The 18767-nt window shown below is 49.7% G+C and overlaps 1 protein-coding gene across 2 annotated transcripts in view; it reads left to right on the forward strand.

The window, feature by feature from the left end:
- ADAMTS17 (ADAM metallopeptidase with thrombospondin type 1 motif 17) overlaps window positions 1-18767 on the forward strand; it is a 390832-nt gene that overhangs the window by 161435 nt on the left and 210630 nt on the right. For both annotated transcript variants that reach the window (XM_018066305.1, XM_018066306.1), the window contains exon 8: window positions 10732-10837. In XM_018066305.1, the coding sequence (XP_017921794.1) occupies window positions 10732-10837 (106 nt within the window). The remainder of the gene's footprint in view (window positions 1-10731; window positions 10838-18767) is intronic.

The following is an 18767-nucleotide window of genomic DNA, read 5'->3' on the forward strand; positions in this document are numbered from 1 at the left end:
TACTTGATGGTTACTGAGGTGGGGTGGAAGGAGAGAGAGAGGGAGGAGGAGAGAGAATGATCAGGTCTGCAAGATTTTGAACTTCAAGGGGAGGAAAACTTGAGGAGACACAGTTTGGGGTGGTGAGTCCTTTGGATATGGCGTGAGTCTGGGGCAGGTGTGGGCCTGATGGCTGCCAGCCTTGGTGGAAGGCCACAGCGGAGTTCTAAGGATCCCCTGGTCCTGGGAATGGAACATGGGGCCATCATCATCGCCACAGAGGCAAGATGGAAGCGTGTGGAATTGCTTAAAAGATGAACGTTTGTTTATTCAAACATAGGCCCTGACCTGCACGTTTTTCTGTAGTCTGGGGCTAGTCTTGAGGTCCAAGGTAGCTGCTCTGATCTGAATGTTTCTGTTCCCCCAGATCAATATATTGGAAACCTAATGGTTAGGAGATGAGGATGGCACCCTCATGGTTGAGACTAGTGTCATATAAGAGGGACCTCACAGAATTCCCTGCCGACTGTGCCTCAAAGGCTCTGAGTGCCCTCACCCCCAGCCATGCTGGCTCCCTAGTCTCAGATTTCCAGCCTTCAGAATTGTGAGCAGTACATCTCCGTGGCATTTTGTTACAGCAGCTTGAAGGAACTAAGACAGGAGCCTTAGGTACGAGCTGCATCCGTAAGCGTAGAGCAGTAAAATGTTGAACCCAGAGGTGAACCATCCACTCCCTGCCACGTATGGGGACACTTCCTCAGGCTGGGCATCTTCCTCGCCTGCTGCCTGTCCTGCTGAAGGCCGGCCTGTTTTCTGTCACTGTGCTGGGGGCCCACCTGACTTCTCATCAGCATTCCTTTCTAAAAGGCTAGCTTTTGTTTTTAACTGCAATGGAATGTTGTCCTTTCTGCCTTCTGTCCGCAGAGGCAGAGCCCCTCCTCCCCAGGCCTCTTGAGGCTGTCTGGAGTGGGGGCTGGCGTGGTGGGTGGACTTTAGCTCACGGGAGCTGAGTCAGCACCCAGATGACGGCCAGCTTCCCGTGTGAGGACCCTCTCTTTAGTTGACGGGCTGTGGGGTCCTGCCAGCAGGCACTGACAGACCTGCATCCGAAGCTGCTGTCCAGAGCTGCCCTGGGGCCTGGCCTTCCCCACACCTGGAGGGCCTAGGACAAAGCACAGCGGGGAAGGGCCCTGGGTGCTGCTGACCTTCACCCCAGGCCACACTCACATTCCACAGTTCATCCCCTAGAGGATGGTTTTGCTGGGCTCAGCGTTTAGCAAGAGACATGGTTTCTTAATTATTCTAAAAAAGCTTCTCTTTGCTAACTTGGCAAGTAATTCTGCATATGACCTTGTATTTTATTCTTCTGTACAAATACAGTTATTAGTATGAGAGGGGGTGAAGCTGTAGTCAAGGCTGCTTCAGGCAAGTTTCAAGAACATACCATTGCAAGGGTCCTTGGAAGAATGGGACCGTATAAGGCCACCTCAAATGGTCCAAGAAATACAGGTAAAACAGGTAAAGTCTGGGGATACAGATAAAAGCAAACCTTAACTCATTAATACCACTTTAATTAACTAATTAATAACACTATGATTTCATCAACCTAAGACCCTTGAATTCTCTTAAGATAACCTGTCTTCTTTCCCAGTGTTATTGAGGTATCACTGACAAAAATTTAAGATATTTGAAGTGTACCACTTGGTAATTTGTGAAAAGGACCCCCCCCCAACCATGGAGTTTATTAACATATTTACTTTTTGGGGGGGAGCTGGTGAAAACATTGAAGTTCTACTCTCTAAACCAATTTTAGTTATATCATTTAGTCTTATCAACTGTAGTCACCAGGTTATATGTTAGCTCCTGGGACAAGATCTGAACTGGCCAGTAATCTTGACCGGTTTCAGATCATTAAATCAGGTCCATGCTCTCCTTTTTCACTTGTGTGTGCACCTCTTCTCTTTGTCAAATTTGCATAAAAACAAGCATGTCTAGGTGTGCTGCTCAGTGAATGTTTGAAACTGAGCACTCGGTGGGACCGGATCCCAGATCTAGTGGTCAGAGAGCGCCAGCCCCTGGGAAGACCCCCGTGTGCCCTTTGGCGTCCTCTGCTCCTGCGGAAGCCGCGCCTGAGTGCTTCCGTCACGTGGTAGGTGTGTAGAAAGTGGACACCTGTGTGACTGCCCTCAGCCAGGTGTGCCCTTCCCTGGGCGCTGCCCCGGGTGCCCTCTCCTCCCGCCGCCGGCTGCCATGCCTTCTTCCAGCTCAGCTGCCATCACAACGTGGTGGTCTTCCCTCGCGCCCTGCCTGCTGCTGCCCTCACACATTTAGTTCAGACAGGATTGCTGCGGGAGACTGTGACTCAGGGTGCATTTGACCACGAGCAGGCTAGGTCAGGAGTGCATCCCTCTTGCCAGGTGGCACTTGAATTTCGGCACGGAACACTTCACATCCACTCCCAGGCACTCCTTTGGGATATCTGGCCCTGTGGAAGCCTTGGTTGTGTCATTTTCCACATCCCACAGGACCAAGCTGTTTTTAAGGAAAGCACATCTTGACCCTGGCCCCTAAACCCCAACTTTCCCTAGGGAGAAAGAGGGCGTCCTCACCCCCAGGGAGAGGAAAGATGATGGGGAGAGAGGAGGATGGAGGAGTCGCAAAGCTGTGAAAGGAGGACTAGTAAAGGTCCCTGGAATTATTGACAAAAACAGATGCTAAATGGTGAGCAAATGGGAGTGTAGTGAAACCGCTGAAATCCACCAGGGTTCCTTACCACAGGAGCGTGGGCGTCCACCTCACAGCGCCGGCTTTCAGAAACGTTGCCTGGTGGTGGCTGCCCAGAGCCGCATCCAGGCACACTCGTGTGTGCCCACGCACAAACCCATACGTGTGCACGTGCACACCCAGGAGAGCTTGAGACACGCAGACACCGAGCAAGCTTGGCAGGGTCTGTTTCCCTCCGTGGTGCTTGGGGAGCACACAAAAGGGTTTGGAGGTCTTTGAAATGAAACCTGAAGGCCTGCATCCCCGCTGTACTCACAGTGCTGCCGGCAGGCTCCCGCCAGCGGAGCCAGCCGTGGCCAGGGCGTCCAGACATGTTTGCTGAGGGACCCAAGGTGAGAGTGAGGAGGGCCTGGTTCTCTGGGGGCGGGGAGGGTCCTCTGCTCTGACCAGTGACCCTGAGCAGGGGACGGAGGCTGCATGGGGGAGCAGGGGACCCAGAGCCAGCTCCATCTGCAGTCTCCGTTGTCTGCTCTCCCGGGAGCCCAGACCTGGACACAGGACACTGGGACGATCGTCCCTTAGAGACCCCAGCGCCCACCTGTCGGGCCCCGAGCTTGGCGTATAAAGTGTCTGCTCACCTTTCCACCTGCCTCCCTGTCTTCTTGCTGGAATGGTGTTCTTGGGACTGTTGCCCATGGCCTGCACCCCTTTGGTTCATCTTCGGATCTTTTGCCTGGCGTGATGCTGTAACGTACAGGCAGTCAGGAAACACTGTGCGAAGTATTTGACAAAATGAGTTTCAGGATCTCGGCACAGACCTCCTTCCTTTGACGTCCTGAGGTGAATTTGTTGGGGCCCTTCTGGTGGGGGTCTGGGCCTGGGGCAGAAGCCCCTGAGCCCCTGTGCACCCTCCGAGGAGAGGCCTCTTGAGCTTTTGGAGGAGCCCTGTCTGCTCCCTGGGGGTCCTCTTCCCAGACACAAGCGCCATCTTGCTGGAGCATAGGAAGCCTGCACGGTGTCTCTGTGCACCTGGCTCAAGCTGGCCGTGGTCTGTTGAATGTCAATAGTTATTTCTCTTCCCTCGCCATCTCCTGGTATGTTTCGGTTTCCACAGAGTGCAGCAAACCTTTCAGATAAATTTTTTGGTTCCAGTTTGTGAATCGCAGGGGGAGTTGACTCCGTTTACACTTCACTCACTGACCTTATATTGTAGGAGGCTCAGCTCTAGCCCAGCAACTCTTGAGTCCTCTGGGGGTCTTGCTGTGTGCTTCCCTCCCCAGGGGTGACATCTCTTCCTAAACCCCTAGATCCTGGAGGTGCCTGGGATGCCCGGAGTGAGGGCATGTTTGTCCTAAGCTGGAGTGCGGCCCAGCACACGTTGTCCTTTCTGGTTCTGACCGTAATCGAGACACGCGCACACACACACCCGCCCATGCACACACAGAACAGCAACTCACGTGGACTTGGCACGGCTGCATGAGCTAGCCTGCAGCGCAGAGGCTGCTGGGACGGTCCTACTTGGCAGGAAGCCATCATGCAGGCATCATGGCTGGGCAGCTTCCCTGGGGAGGTGTCAGCACGTTCACTGCTTGGCTGGGAACTCCATCTCTCCCCACCTCACTCCCAGCCCCCACCCAGCCGTTCTCCTTTGTGGGAGGAGTCGGCCACAAGAAGACCATGTCTGCATTGGTAAACACACTGGCGTGGGATTTTTTTTTTATCCCCACTCATGCTTTTGGTGTTACATCTGAGAAGGCTTTGCCTTCCCCTCTGATCAGAGAGATTTACTTCTGTTTTCTTCTGGGAGATTTATCGTTTTAGCTCTTACATTTAGGTCTACAATCCATTTGGAGTTCATTTTTGTGTATGATCCAAGAAAGGGGTTCTGACATTGGGTATCTATTTGTCTCAGCACCATCTGTTGAAAAAGACTCTTCTTTCCCCCATTGGATGGTCTTGGCACCTTTGTCAAAAGTCAGTTGACTATAAACGTGAAGGTTTATTTCTGGGTTCTCGGTTCTGTTCAGTTGATCTGAATGTCTATGTATGTAGCATACAACTTTGATTACTCTAACTTGGTATTAAGTTTCAAAATCAAGAGTATGAGCCCTTCAGTGGTCAGACTTGGAAGCTGTTACCTTCACACTTTGTCTGTTTACTGCTTCATTTGACCCTTGTGAGCTGCTGGGTTTTTGGTTCATCAGTGCTTCCAGGTTAGATAGATGTTTGGCACAGACAGTTTTGTATTGCAGTGGCAACTTCTGCAGTGCTCATGTTTAAGCAGGGAACCACTGCTGCTTTTTAAGCCATTGCCTCCCACCCCCACCCACGGTATAGGGATAAAGACCTTATTAACTCAACTTCGTTCCACTGTGACTGACCCCAAGGGACCCAGAAGAGCAGGGAGATGGGGATTCCTACTTGTGGGGGAATTGCTAAGACAAGGCTGCGTCTGGAAGGGGCTGTCCTGCTGCGACCCCTGGAACATGGGGGCCCTGCCCCAGGGCAGAAAGCCAGGGGCAGGGCCGGGCTGGAAAGCAGTGTCCCTCAGTCCCAAGCAGTAGCACCACCCTCTCCTACCCTTGCCACCTCTCCAGACACTTACCATGAGCCCTCTTTCCCAATTTGTTAGAAGCCTGTCCTTCAGCTTTTATGGGGCTCTGTCCACTTTGTGCAGAAGTCTTTAGGGGGTCAGTGACTTCCAATGACCCCGTGAACCACTGATCTCAGAGACTGCAGAAGCAGAATTACGGAGAAGGGCCTGAGTCAGTTAATCCAATAGTATAGAGTTCGGAAATATAAGCAGCATATATAGGAAATGTAAATGAAAAGTGATTTTCCTTATTGCAGCTGATAAGGACTTCATTGTGCCTGATAAAAGACATGGTTTTTGAGAATGCAGCCAATTTTCCTCGTTCATAGAGTCCGCATTTGTGAATTCACCTACTCGTTAAAATTTGTTTGAAACTCCCAAGTCAGTACTTGCAGTACTTTTGTGGTCATTTGCAGATACATGGAGAATAGTGAAATATTTGAGTCACCCAGCAGGCATGTTCCCAGGAGAGGTCAAACAAGGCAGTGTTTTTCTTTCTTGTTTCAGCTCTCATGCTATGAACAAGTGTCCTTTTTGAGGTCTCTCTGGCACCTTGTTTTTCATATTTTTCTGCTTTTAGTGGTGATTTTGCTGTTTTAAGTGGCCTCCAAGGATAGAGCTGAAGTGCTGATTAGTGTTTCAAAGCTCAGGGTTGCCACATGCCTTGCAACGAAAACAGTAGATGAACTTCATTCAGCCTTGAGTTACAGGCACTGGGTTCAATGTTAATGAATCAATGATACGTATCGAATAGGTGTCTTTAAACAGAAACACACATAAAACAAAGTTATGTGTCAGTTGACAAAATGTGATCAGAGGCTCACAGGAACCAAACCCTGTATTTCCCCTAGGACCAATTGTTCTCTATTCCAGAATTCAGGGTTCGGAGCTTCCTTTTAGAATCCAGGTACCGTGAGTAATAAGAATCGACCGTAGTTACTTTTCATCTGTCACATTCTAGGTTTTAAGACATTTGTTCCTGATGCCGTTCACAAATTCAGATCATACCTCCAACCACTTAGTGAGTTTCCAAGAGCACAAGGACTTGGTGACAAGCCTGAGCATGAAACTCAATCTCTACTGCTGTGATTGCTGAGAGAATAGATGTAAATTGCGATCTCATAATTGGCAGCGTGGTATGCCAGGGATAACCATGATGGTGTTGATTCCTGGAGCGGCTGGTAGGAGAAAGATGACCATCTCTCTCAGAGGCAGAGCCCAAGAAGGCCTGAGTAATGGGCAACAGGGCCAGCAGCTGTAAACTGTTTACACAGACAATTTGCTGGATAAACCAGAGTTTATACAATTGGGTGTTGTTTACTCTTTAAATCTAGAAAAGATCATATGGTCAACTCTAAGTCTAAGAATTATGTGCTTACACCACACAGTTTTCCACTGAAAAAGAACTTAAACCATGTCACCCAATTTGCTCCTCAAGCTTGTGCTCCTACCAAGAAAAGGAGTGGAGAAGAGTGTGTCCACACTGAGTTGGTTTGCCTGAGAAACTGGGTTGGGAGGCTCTGGTGGATGTGATCTACTTTGTGATGAATTAGATACACTTCTCCAGGCATCAGGAAAACGCTTTACAGCCCTGCATCTGTGACTCCAGTATTTCAGACTTTCCAAAATGTATATTGCTTTTCCTAATCTGTGCCAAGGGTTTCATAGAGATGGAGTGAGTTGCCCTTAGGATACAAGCACACACTCAATTATGTGTTGACTGCGAACTTCCTTCATGTCTACTGCCTTTAGGGCTGTACACTCAGAATCAAAATCCAGATAGTTTTTGTGGGTGGTGGTTTGTTAGTCTCCCACCTCTGCCTCTGTGGTATGTCACCTTGAATAAATGAGATATAATCAATACCTTTAATTTTCATAGCAAGTACATATTCACTGTCCAAAGGAAAAAAAATGGAAAGATTTGTAATGACTTAACCATGTCCTACTACTGCTAATATGACTACTGCTAATATGACCACATATCCCTCAAGTCTTTTCATCTTTAGGATTAAAGAATTTGGACTTAAACATGTGAAACCTTTACTGTATCCCACCCACATCTCAGCATAAGTGCACATTAAGATTTATGAAAATCTTTTAAATCCTTCAAGCTTATCGTTGTTGCTGGTTACCAAAAGTTTGGTGTGGGAGGCCCAGCGTTTGCCTGGGGGAGCATGGGTGCTGGAGAGAGAGAGCCCTGCATTTGTACACAAGTCTGAGCCCTGATCAGCCATGTAACTGGATGCTGAACCTTCACTTCTCTGCCTGTAAAGTGGGGCCAGTAATACCTTCCAAATAAGGGAGGACCCCACATGCAGAGCTGAACTCGCCTGTGGAGAGAACCCTAATAAATGCCAGTTGCTTTTCTGCTTCACCTTTGTTCCAAGGAGCTCTGCAAACATGTGGAATTGATGTTTTTTAAGATTTAAAAAATAAGTTCTACTCTGATTTCTCTGGTGTAGAATTTTAAATCATGGAAGGCCAAAACCATTGGAAGCACCACTCTGGGGTCTGAGAAATCCTTGCTGTCTGTGGAGAATTCCAGTTCCACAAGAAGGTCCCTCTGCTTCCACAGTTTCAGAACTTATGTTTACAGACTTCATTTTTTTAATCTAAAAAACAAAATAGATGCTGAGAAAACTGGGTTTTCCTTATTTCTTGACAAGTGCTGAGGTGAGATCTGATGGCGTTTTCAAGCTGGTGGCTTTGCAGAGGTAACAGGGTGTCTCCGTGTCTCCATCACACCCTGCTCTCTACACTGCTGTTCCCAGAAAACATGGAATAGTGGTGGGCTGTGCTTCCCCTGAAGCTCCTGGCTTAACTACCATCTGTTCCCTATAGCGCTTTTACAACAACCTGGGCTTCTCTCCAGACTTTGTTTTTCGAGTTCTAAGCATTTTCCACAGCATTGCTCATAAATTTGCAAGCTCCAATGCTCCATTTTGGGGCTGTTTTTGTTGAAGTGCTTTGCCTTGCTTGGTTTCATGAACAGCAGTTCACAATTGGAATAAATCATTAAAAACACTAGAGCTTAATCCACCTTTGTCTGGGAGTATCTCTTATAAACCGAGGCTTCATTTTCTAGTTTTTAAAAAAAAAGTCATCTGCACCTTGGAGAAACCAAAATGCGATTATTGAGACGCCCTCCACTTAGTTGTTCCCCAGCCTTGCGTGTTGCCCAGTTAGAATGGAAGCTCACGATGCCCCATTCTGGTGCTGAGTGCAGCCAGGACTGGGGGCGTGATCCTGTGGTATTTGAAGGCTGCTGGCTCAGCGGGCAGTCCTGGGACAGCAAGCTCAGCACAGCTGGCCCTGGATGTCTCCTTCCCCCTCACCAGACGACTCCTTGGGGCGAGCATGTCTGATTGTTTCCGATTGATTCACTGACCCGGGAGGCTGGGCAGACCAGGGGTGCATTTGAGTGAGTGAGTGTGTGTGTCTGTGTGTGTGTGTGTGTGTGTGTGAGCGTGTGTGCGGCATGCGGATGCCGTCAATGCCCTGTGGAAGCTTTCCGCCCCACTCACCGCTGGACTTTTTGCAGCAGCCCACAAAGCGTTTTTAAAACAAAACCAGAATAACGACCTTGAAGGCACCACAAAGGCAGATCGTGTCCTTTCTGGTTGTCATTTTCTTCCTTCCCATCCTCTGCGTTAAGATGCCCGCGTGCAAAAAAACACATCTTGAGGCCTAAGAGCATTTCCTTTCTTTTTTTTGGTGGAAAACAAAACCTTCAACCCTGGCCAAGAGTGTTTCCAAATAAAAGCAGGCATGTGCCGTGGTGCCCAGCTCCTGTGCTGCCCCTCGCAGGGTCTGCCCCTCGCGGGGGTTGTGAGGGGGCCCCTTGTGTGCCGGGGTCTGCCCCGGCTTAGTCTTGATGTCAACAAACAGGATGTTGGTTTAGCTCTTCGGGAGCGGGGGGGGGGAGGTTCGTTTTTAATTCCTAAATCCCCCTACTTACCGTCAGCCCCTTCCCGCCCTGGCCCCGTGCCCGTGGGGATGCCCTTCGCTACCAAGACTCCTTGAGCACGCTGAGGGAGCCGTGTGTGGCCACAGCACTTCCCAGGGTGCAGGTCGGTGGGCAGAGGTCCTGGTCACTGGGTCACCCATGCCACCAGCCCGTGCACGCCCAGCTGAAGCCACTGCCTGCTCCGCACGCCTGTGAGCGCACAGCGAGGGCCGCACCGGGCCCGCCCAGGCCTGTGACCCACCGACCACCCCCGGGCCCTCAGCCCCTCATTCATGTCACAGGACACAGTGGGGAGTCGGCCACCACCAGCACTCAAATCCTGTCCCAGGCCCTGTGCTGAGTGTCCTTGGAGGGGACCACGGGGATGCCCTTCCGAAGTTCAGAGCTGTGAAGGAGTGTGCAGAGGCGCCACGGGCGGTGTCAGCCTAGAGAGGGGCAGCCGTGCATGGCTGATGCCCGTGACCTGCTGCTGTGCCCAGTCCATCCAAGGCCCTCTCCTGTTCACGGGCCTCTGTAGAACAGCTTTGCTCCCCTGGAATACCCCCATCACCCCCACAGGCCGCCCCCTCCGTCCTCTGTCCTCCCCACATCACCCCCACAGGCCGGCCACCTCCCATCCTCTCTCCTCAGCCCCTTGCTCACAGTGTTCTCCTGAGTCTGGTTCCCCTAGTTGCACTGCCTCAGTCCTCCCATCTCAGGGAAGGTCCTGGGGTCTCTCACATGTATGCAGGGATGAGCCATTGGACCGCAGGGTCCATCTTCCCAGGTGGCCTCCAGGTCCTTACTCTTCCGGTGTCTTTCACTCCTCCCAGGACCCGGTCTCCTCCTTTGAGGGGCTCCTGAGACATTCTCCTGAGCCTTCCCGCTGTCTTTGGCCTGCTCTGAGTGAGCCCTGGCCCTGGTCTGGCTCACCGTCTGAGAGCATTAACCCTGTGGGGCTGGGCCTGGGGCGGGGGATGTGGAGGCCTGGGGCACGGAGTCTGAAGGAGCCTGCTCACCCCCTCAGGGTCCTCTCCATGAACCTTGCACGCTGGGTACCTTGCCTTGCTGGCCTCGCCTGGCCCCGGCCCTGGATGCTGAAGTTGGCTGCCTCAGCCTCCAGCTCCAGGTGCCAGTCCAGGGGACCTTGGGAAAGTGACCTTTCCTCTTTGAACCGTGGTTTCCCTGTTGCCTCCATCCTGGCTAATGAGGACTTTGTTAGATAAGATGTGCCAACTGCTCAGCCTGACCCATGTTAAATGCTCGAGAGATGCTTGTGGTGGTTATTGTTATCATTAGACAAGTACAGAAGCATCCCACACCGACCAGCCAGTCTCCATGAGCTCTGGAGATACAGGCCCAGTCCCGTGGTCATCCTCGCCCCTACTTGCCCCTCTCGATGGTGTGTGATGCTGACCGTGTGGATTTGCCCTGCGAGGTCAGGACCTCGCATGTTCTGAAGAGGATGTGTTTTGTGTCTCTGCTGCAGGAATTGCTTACTTAGGAGGTGTGTGCAGTGCTAAGAGGAAATGTGTGCTTGCCGAAGACAATGGCCTCAATTTGGCCTTTACCATCGCTCATGAGCTGGGCCACAAGTAAGTATCAGACTCTGGATTGTTCTGCCTCTTTAAATGCTTTTCTGAATACATATTCTTTTCACTCAGATTCTGGAAGTTCTAAAACAGTACTGCTGGGCACCTTTGCTTCCTCTTGAGTAGGGACCTAGGCAAGCCCAGGTCCCAGCCCTTCAGGGAATCCAGGAGATCACTGAACAGACTGTCTCTGAGAGCGGCAATGCTCATTTGAGGTTGGTCTATTCTTAAAGCACATTCTGTAAAGGGAAGAGGTTTTTCTCAGAGTGTCGTCGTGAGTTGCATCCCCTTTCCCAGATCAGCATGATTTTGATTCACTCTAAATATATTCAGATAGTGGGATTATCTTCGTACTGTTGAATTTTTTTTTTCTTCAGCCAGTTTCAAAGTCCAACTTTCTGAAAGCAGAATGTCAGTGTCTTCATTTAAAAAATCATCAGCTATGCCCTTTGTCCATTGGCAATTCTCCCCTTGAGGAAGAAAGAACCACAGAACCCTAGAGCCCAAAGTGTGGACAGAATCTGAGGCTGCCTGCTGGCATTTCAGACGGGGAGACAGCAGGGCTGGGGCTTGAGTGGCTGGCCCAAGGCTGAGATCACCTGCAGGGAGCCTCAGGGGCAGGAGGCCAGCTGACTCTCAACCTGCGGCCCGAAGGTTTTCTCTTCCTCCTGGAGTAGCTGTTTCATGTTTCTCTGAAGGAAATATTGGGAGGTGACTGCTTAAGAACTTTAAATAAATAAATTGAGGCCAAAACATGCAAAACAATGGGAAAATTTATATTGGACTGAAGAGAGCAAAATTAAATGGAAATCTAGTTCTTGGAGAAAATATATGTATTGTCAAGTTTTCCTAGTGCCCTAGATAGTAAGATGCCTAGAATCCTAAATGTGAACTCAAGCTTCTCAAGAGTAGAGGCTATGGGTAAGGAGTACGAAAGCAGCTGTTGTCCCCTAGTCTTAGCCATATCTGGGGCTTGATTTTTTTTTTTTTTTACCTTGTTTCATTTATCTGGTCTCATTTTAATTTTTTTCACTCCTGTGGGTGGGTTTGTTGTTCACTTTTCTGTCCCTCTTGGTTATCATGATGTGAGTAAATGAAAATAATCTTAGGCGTATTTTCTGGTATTAAGGAGAAAATAACAAGTTCTTGGCCAAGACAAGCAAGATGAGCAGTTATCTCTAAGAACACATTTATTTCATCTTGACAGTATGTTTTAATTTATTTTTTATTGAAGGATAATTGCTTTACATAATTTTGTTGTTTCGGTCAAACTTCAATTGACAGTATTTTAAAAATATTGGTGACAGCACTTTGCTCATCCTCTTTTGTCTAGACTACTAGAAAAAAACTTTTTAAACTAATTGTAATCAAATTTGTATTCATATCTCAGATTTGTTAAGAAAAAAAACAACAACAACAACAACAAGCCCCACATTCAATAGTGGGTGCTGAAAGAAAAGTGTAAATGCGTATGGTTTTGCAAACCACTTCTCTCTGTCAAATGCCCCACCCAGCCCTTCGTAGTACCTGGGAACTCATTCCCTAACAGTTGTGAGAGTGTAGAGTTGTCGAAACATTTCCCAGCACACAGGCTGTGTGGACCTTTGAAGAGATATGTTTATGTGACCTGCTGCCTCCCATGGCAGGAGTCACCCCCACATGTGAGCACACTTTTTCGCCTTTTCTCCCTGGACATTAAGAACACAGAGTGCCATTCCTCTCTGGTGGTCTGTGTGGTTGTGCTTTATCAAATACTGGCATCTTAACTCGGGAGGTCTGCAGATGACTGATTAGATTCAGTCATATTCCAATAGCCTTTAGCTACCGTCTGTTTAGAATTCTCGGAGAACTCTTTATAGCTTGCTACTGAACTCTAATTACCTGCAAAAACAAACACCTTATTGTTCATCAAAGCCAGTAAATCCTGCTAGCATTTGGTCCTGCCCCTGGCTGGGCGATTGTGGTTTTCCCAGAGAAGTCTGTTGTCTCTGGTTATTCGCAAGCATTGAGAGGCAGATCCTCCGTGGATAAAGTCAGCCTCCCTGTCCACGGACTCCCCTGGCCATCTGCCTCGAGGAGTCGGGGAGGCTGTGTGGAGCGGTAAGCTGGAGGCCAGCCTGCACTTTCAGGAAAGCCACTGGACAGGCTGTTTCACAGATGCGAGCCTGGAAACTGATCCATTCTTTGGGATAGAGAGGAATAATTTAATTCCATGTTTCTTAAATGTGTGTAAACTGACATAGGATGGATGGTATTCTCAACGATCTGATCCACTGGTCCATGCTCTCTAACAAAATTTCTTGGTGAGAGTTTTAGAAAACAATAAAGAACACCCCTCTGTGTACCCATGGGAAATCTCCAGAGAGCTCACCCACCAGGCCCTAATCATTTAATACTGAAAAGTGAAGCATCTCTTCTGGAGGATGAATGTGTGTGCCTTTGCGTGCAGGCATGCATGGACGTGGCCCTTCTGCTCCTTACCCAGTATACCTCCTGTGAGGAGCAGTGTGAACACTTATCCTCGGATGCCAGTGTTAGGAGAAGAGTCACTTTCCATAGGAGCTACACAGGCCATTTATCAGATGATGAGTGTCACATAAGTTAGCATGAGTTCATTTTTGCTTTGGCTTCCAAAAACCACAAAGCTAACTGTAAGGCTCAGTTTTAATGTCTAACTCATTGTAGTGCTGGCGTTTTTATCTCTGTCTTGTATGCATAGTTTATTTCAGTTATTGTAGTTCAAAAATAATTCATTTGGTGCCTTGAACTGGCTCCAATCCAATTTGCAGTAAAATAAGTTCTAAATTATAGATTAAATGAAAAATTTTTGACTTGGTAACATCAATAATGCTGCTTTGGACATAAATTAACAATGAAGTAATGATGTTTAAATCACATCAGATCTCATAGAGCACCTACTGTGTACCAGGTACTGTTAGATGCTATGTATTCACTGTGTTATTGAATCCGTCCTATGAGGCAGTTTTCCTAGCTTTTACTTTATAGATTAGGAAACTAGTGGTACTTTAGAGACAATTTCTAGTCTCTACCTAAAATGATTTGGGATCACTTGTATGATAATATGGATGTCCCAGGTGGCTCAGTGTTGAAGAATTCACCTGGAATGTAGGAGACTCGGGTTTGATCTCTGGGTCTGGAAGATTCCCCTGGAGGAGGGCATGGCAACCCACTCCAGTATTCTTGCCTGGAAACTTCCATGGACAGAGGAGCCAGGTTATAGTCTATGGGTCACAGAGAGTCAGACAGGACTGAAGCGACTTAGCACGCGCACACACACATATGATGATATACCCATGCAACAGGGCCATTAAAATAAGAATTCAAATTATAGAAATATATGTTATAAAGAAGAGAGCTTGCTATATATGCAAAAAACCAAGGTACCTTCAATTTGGCAGCAGCCAATGCAGAGAAGGCAAAAAGGGCATGGTACAGCTGCCTAGGAAGCCAGTGTGTCCTCGAGAGGGCTTTCCCTAGGAAACTCAAGTGCTGTCAGGGAGACTGGCAGTCTTCTGGTGATGTGCCCTGGTGAAGAAGAGGTAGGGCAGAAAAGACTCCGGCCATGGCTTCAGACAGAAAGTGAAGGATCTGCATCTCCTGATGGCAGTCGAGGGGGCACCCTGGGAAGGGGCTGTCCTGTGTTCCTGCCTGGAGGATGAGCTGGGTCTGTCATCTGCTCTTCTGATGGCAGCTTTGGGGCTTTTTAATGAGCCCGATGGGAAGAGCCAACTCACTGGAAAAGACCCTGATGCTGGGAAAGATGGAGGGCAGGAGGAGAGGTGGGCAACAGAGGATGAGATGGATGGATGGCATCACCGACTCAATGGACATGAGTTTGAGCAAGCTCCGGGAGATGGTAAGGGACAGGGAGGCCTGGCGTGCTGCAGTCCACGGGGTCGTAGAGAGTTGGAGATGACTGAACGACTAACAACATGACCTTGATGCCTTCTTACCCATGATAGGCAGCTGCCCCCATCTTTTGGTTCACCTTGTGCGATTTTTGGAAGGCGGCTGTCTCCCTGTCTTGTTGTGGTAGCTTGAGAAACCCAGCTGAAAATGAGGCTGGTTTTGTGTCTTCTTGAGCCTGCGGTGACCATGAGGAAGCGATGGTCTTGAGCACGAGAGGGTGTCTGTGATAGACCTTTCACTTTAGAGAGCCGTGTTTCCAGCTGTTGTTGGTTGTGACAGAATCAGTGACATGGAGCAGACCGCCCAGCTGGGACAGCTCTGCCCAGGTCTTCCCCTTAAGGAACCAGGATGCCTTGCGGTGAACCTCAGTGTCCAAGTTGTTCATCACTATTTGACTTTAGAGAGAAAGAGGGAGAGCTCCAAGCATTCATTTCTTTGAGGCCAAATGCAGCCCTGATTGCTCACAGGAAGAACTCTTTTCAGAAGCTCATATCCGTGCTGACTGCCCATGAGAAAAATTTTTTAAAAAATCAAGTGATACCCTGATAATCAAGGGGAGCATTGGTAGTGATGTTAGTATAACATTATTTTTAGAGGCTGTTGTTTACTATGATCTGGAACTTTTAGTGTTAGAAAGAAAATATTTCCATGAAAATTGGTTAGAGTGCCTTTTATTTGGGGGAAGGTTAGTCTAATGTGATGTGATAAGGCCCAGGGGAGACATTTGATAGAGAAGAATGCTTCCTAGTGCAGTTGGAGGCTGGGAGGGCACAGACCCAAGTCTCAGCTGGTCATTTGGGAGCTGGGGAAACCCAGGAACCATGCACGCAGCGTGCACACAATTGGGTAAGACAGCACCTGGGAAGTGTCTAAACAGGGCTTCCAGGTGGGGTGGGGAGAGCGGAGAAGGACTCTACTCACGGCCTACCTGGCTACCCACTCGGAAAAACAAAGAGCTTCCCTTGCGGAAAATAAATCTCTGCTGTCGGATTTAGGAGGCTCTGTTAGATAAGCCTGAGCCACATCAGCGCCTGCCTAGAGAGTCAGACCAAACCACGTGACCCCTCCAACCCGCAGAAATCTGAAGACGATGCTCCAGACAGACCCCAGAGTCACGGCCCATGTGCAAGCTGTTGCAGGCTGGGCCTCTCCCCACCTGCTCTTTCTGGGGTCTTTCCTGACTTCCAGATGCCCTTTCTTGGGTCTTTCCATTCTGGAATCTACCCCTACTCTGGTCAGCTGGCTCTGCCTGTGGCCTCTGAAAATCGCTGCCTTCATGGGAACTTGGGAACCCAGCAGAGGTGACATACGGGCTGAGCTGCAGGAGAGGAGCCCCTGAGGCTCTTCGAAGTGTCTGTGGCCAAGTGTTAACAGGTCTGATCAGTTAAACCACCCGTTCTTGGGGAGGGATGCCTGGAAAGCTCTCCAGGAGACACCAGGTGCACCAGGGCAGGGCTGCTGCCGGCCTGACATCTGAGACCCTGTATCATTGCTTCTGGCCTCATCTGCTTGCCTGCTCCATCTCACACTTCCTGGCCCTGTCCCCCCAGGTCACCCCCAGCATTGAGCCGTGGTGCTGGATGTGCTCCTGGCTCCAGCTCACCCCTCGCGAGGTCACCCTAAACTCCATGCCTTTTCGCCACTCTCCTAGCCCTGCAGCAGGTGCGTGCACGCTAAGTCACTTCAGTCATGTCTGATTCTTTGTGACCCCGTGTACTGTAGCCCAGCACTCTCCTCTGTCCCTGGGATTCTCCAGGCAAGAAAGAATACTGGGATGGGTTGCCATTTCCTCCTCCAGGGGATCTTCCCGACCCAGGGATCAAACCTGCATCGCCTGTGGCTCCTGCATTGCAGGCAGATGCTTCACCACTTGAGCCACCAGGGAAGCCCGGTAATCGTGCTTATCGCTGGCGAGTCAGGTGAGGAAAGGCCCAGCCCTCCCGAAAGAAGCCACCGCAGTCAGGAGTAGTCCTGTCTTATTGCAGCTGACACCTCCTGGGAGACCTCGAAATTGAAGGAAAAAGCAGAAGGAGGGGGACAGGCAGCCCACAGGGGCCTGATGCTCCCACATGGAGAGAAACGCGGGGCTGAGGTTGAGCGATACAGAGACCCTGGTGATCAGGAGCTGTGTTGGATGACACTTGTGTGCCTGCAGACACGCAGTCAGTCCTAGATGGACCCTGGCCCATCAGTGCGTGAGTGCACAACTGGGTCCCCAGGTCCACACAAGCGCCCCTCACCCCCTGGAGCTGGCAGAAGCCCTTCCCTGGATGATGTCGCCCAGAGCGGGGACTCTGCTCCCCTGCTCAGTCCAGTGAAGACAGAGGCCAGGTGGCCACCTGCCTGAGGTAAGAAGTGGACCCATGGCCCAGGCAGGTCCCGGGTGAAGCTTGATGGCTTCCAGTAAAGATACCGGTGAAAAGGTAGAGCCAGGCACTCTGGATGTTTCCAGCTAGAACGTGACTCTGCTCAAATGAGTTCAGGACAGCGGATGAGGAAGGGTGTAGTGGAGAGAGGATTTCTGCAAATGTTATAACTGTTTAGAAATCCCAGGAGGAGGAAAAGTGTGCTTTTGTTCTAGTTGGAATTCGGGAAAGCTGTGTTCATGTTCTTGCAGAACAGAAAAGGTGGCCCCCAGGAGGTCTGCAGGAAGGGCTGGTTCTAGGACAGGCAAGTCCCACTCGAGGTTTTCAGAGGGATTTCTCCCTGAATCCCTGAGTCTCACCCTCCATCCCTACTCAGCTGTTATAGCCTCCTGCAGCCTCCTGTCCTAGAAGGAACCTTAACTGGTGGTGCCAGTGGTGTTCAGGGCTCTCAGGATTCCCATGGAGGTGCTTGGAGAGATTTCTAAGTACCATTTCCTCAGCACTTGGCCCGTGGATTAAAGTTGCTGTACGAGCATCCTTGACTCGGCTGTCTTATCCAAATTCCAGAGTCATATCAAACCTCATTTACTTTTCTTATTATTTTTAAAAATGTGCCACTGAAAATTCTAAGCTCTTTGACATTCATTTACAAACCACCCTTCTCCTGGTGTCTTGGATGAGCTAGAATGACTTGTGGCTTCTGGAGGGTTGTGGGGCAGCCACCAAGCACAGCAGTTCTCAGCCCCGCTCCGCGTTGCCCTGAGTGACTCCTTCCTAACAGCTCTGCCTTTCTTTCCCCTCCTTTCCCCACCCCGAACTGAAAAAAAAAAGCAGAATTTCCTTTGGGCCCTTCCCAGATGGATGGTTTTGAATGGGAGGTACAGGGTCCAGCGCAGCAAGGAACTTTGTCTCTGGGGCCCCGTTTAAATGACTTCTCTGCCTTAAGGAGTGATTTCTCATTGCCTGGCATTAGGAAGAGTTGCAGGGAAGTTATCATCGTTTCCACTGGAGTCTTACCCTTGCCTCGGATTGAATGTGAGGAGAGAACCCTTCTTCCACTTGACTGGAACGCCCAGGGCCACTGTTCTTAAGAGGATCTTGATTGCAGCCTTGCCAGAGCTGCCCAGGCCAGGCCTGGGAGGGAAGACAGAGAAAGGGAAAACCATTAAAAGCTCTTCAGTGAGCAGACACATGTGTTCCCACCTGCATCCTGAGCGGCTAGGCCAGGCAGCTATTGGCTGGATGTTATCGCCATGATGGGAAATCCAGCTGGACCTGGGCGTCTGCTGCTCCCCGAGTTCCGTTACTCTGATAGGGAAGGTTACACAAGATGTGGGAGTGTTTGTCTCCATCCCAGGATTTCTTTGCATTTAATTGTTGGTGGATTTCCTTACCTGAAATCATGTCATCTGAGACACTGTTTGAGAAGATGGCGGGGCAGGAAGAGGGATGTGAGGTGTGAATTGGGTTTGGCTGAAGAACCAAATTTTGAAATCCCCTCAGAACTTCCTTACATTACAGACTATCCCAGGAATTAGATGAGATCCAATTTTCTCGTTAGAAACAGCAGAGCTTCTGGCAGCTCCCTGTAAGCGGCTTTTCTCATGGTTCTCGGAGCTGGAAGGGGTGTCCAAAAT

Source organism: Capra hircus, chromosome 21, assembly GCF_001704415.2.
Source record: "Capra hircus breed San Clemente chromosome 21, ASM170441v1, whole genome shotgun sequence".
NCBI classification, from domain to species: domain Eukaryota; kingdom Metazoa; phylum Chordata; class Mammalia; order Artiodactyla; family Bovidae; genus Capra; species Capra hircus.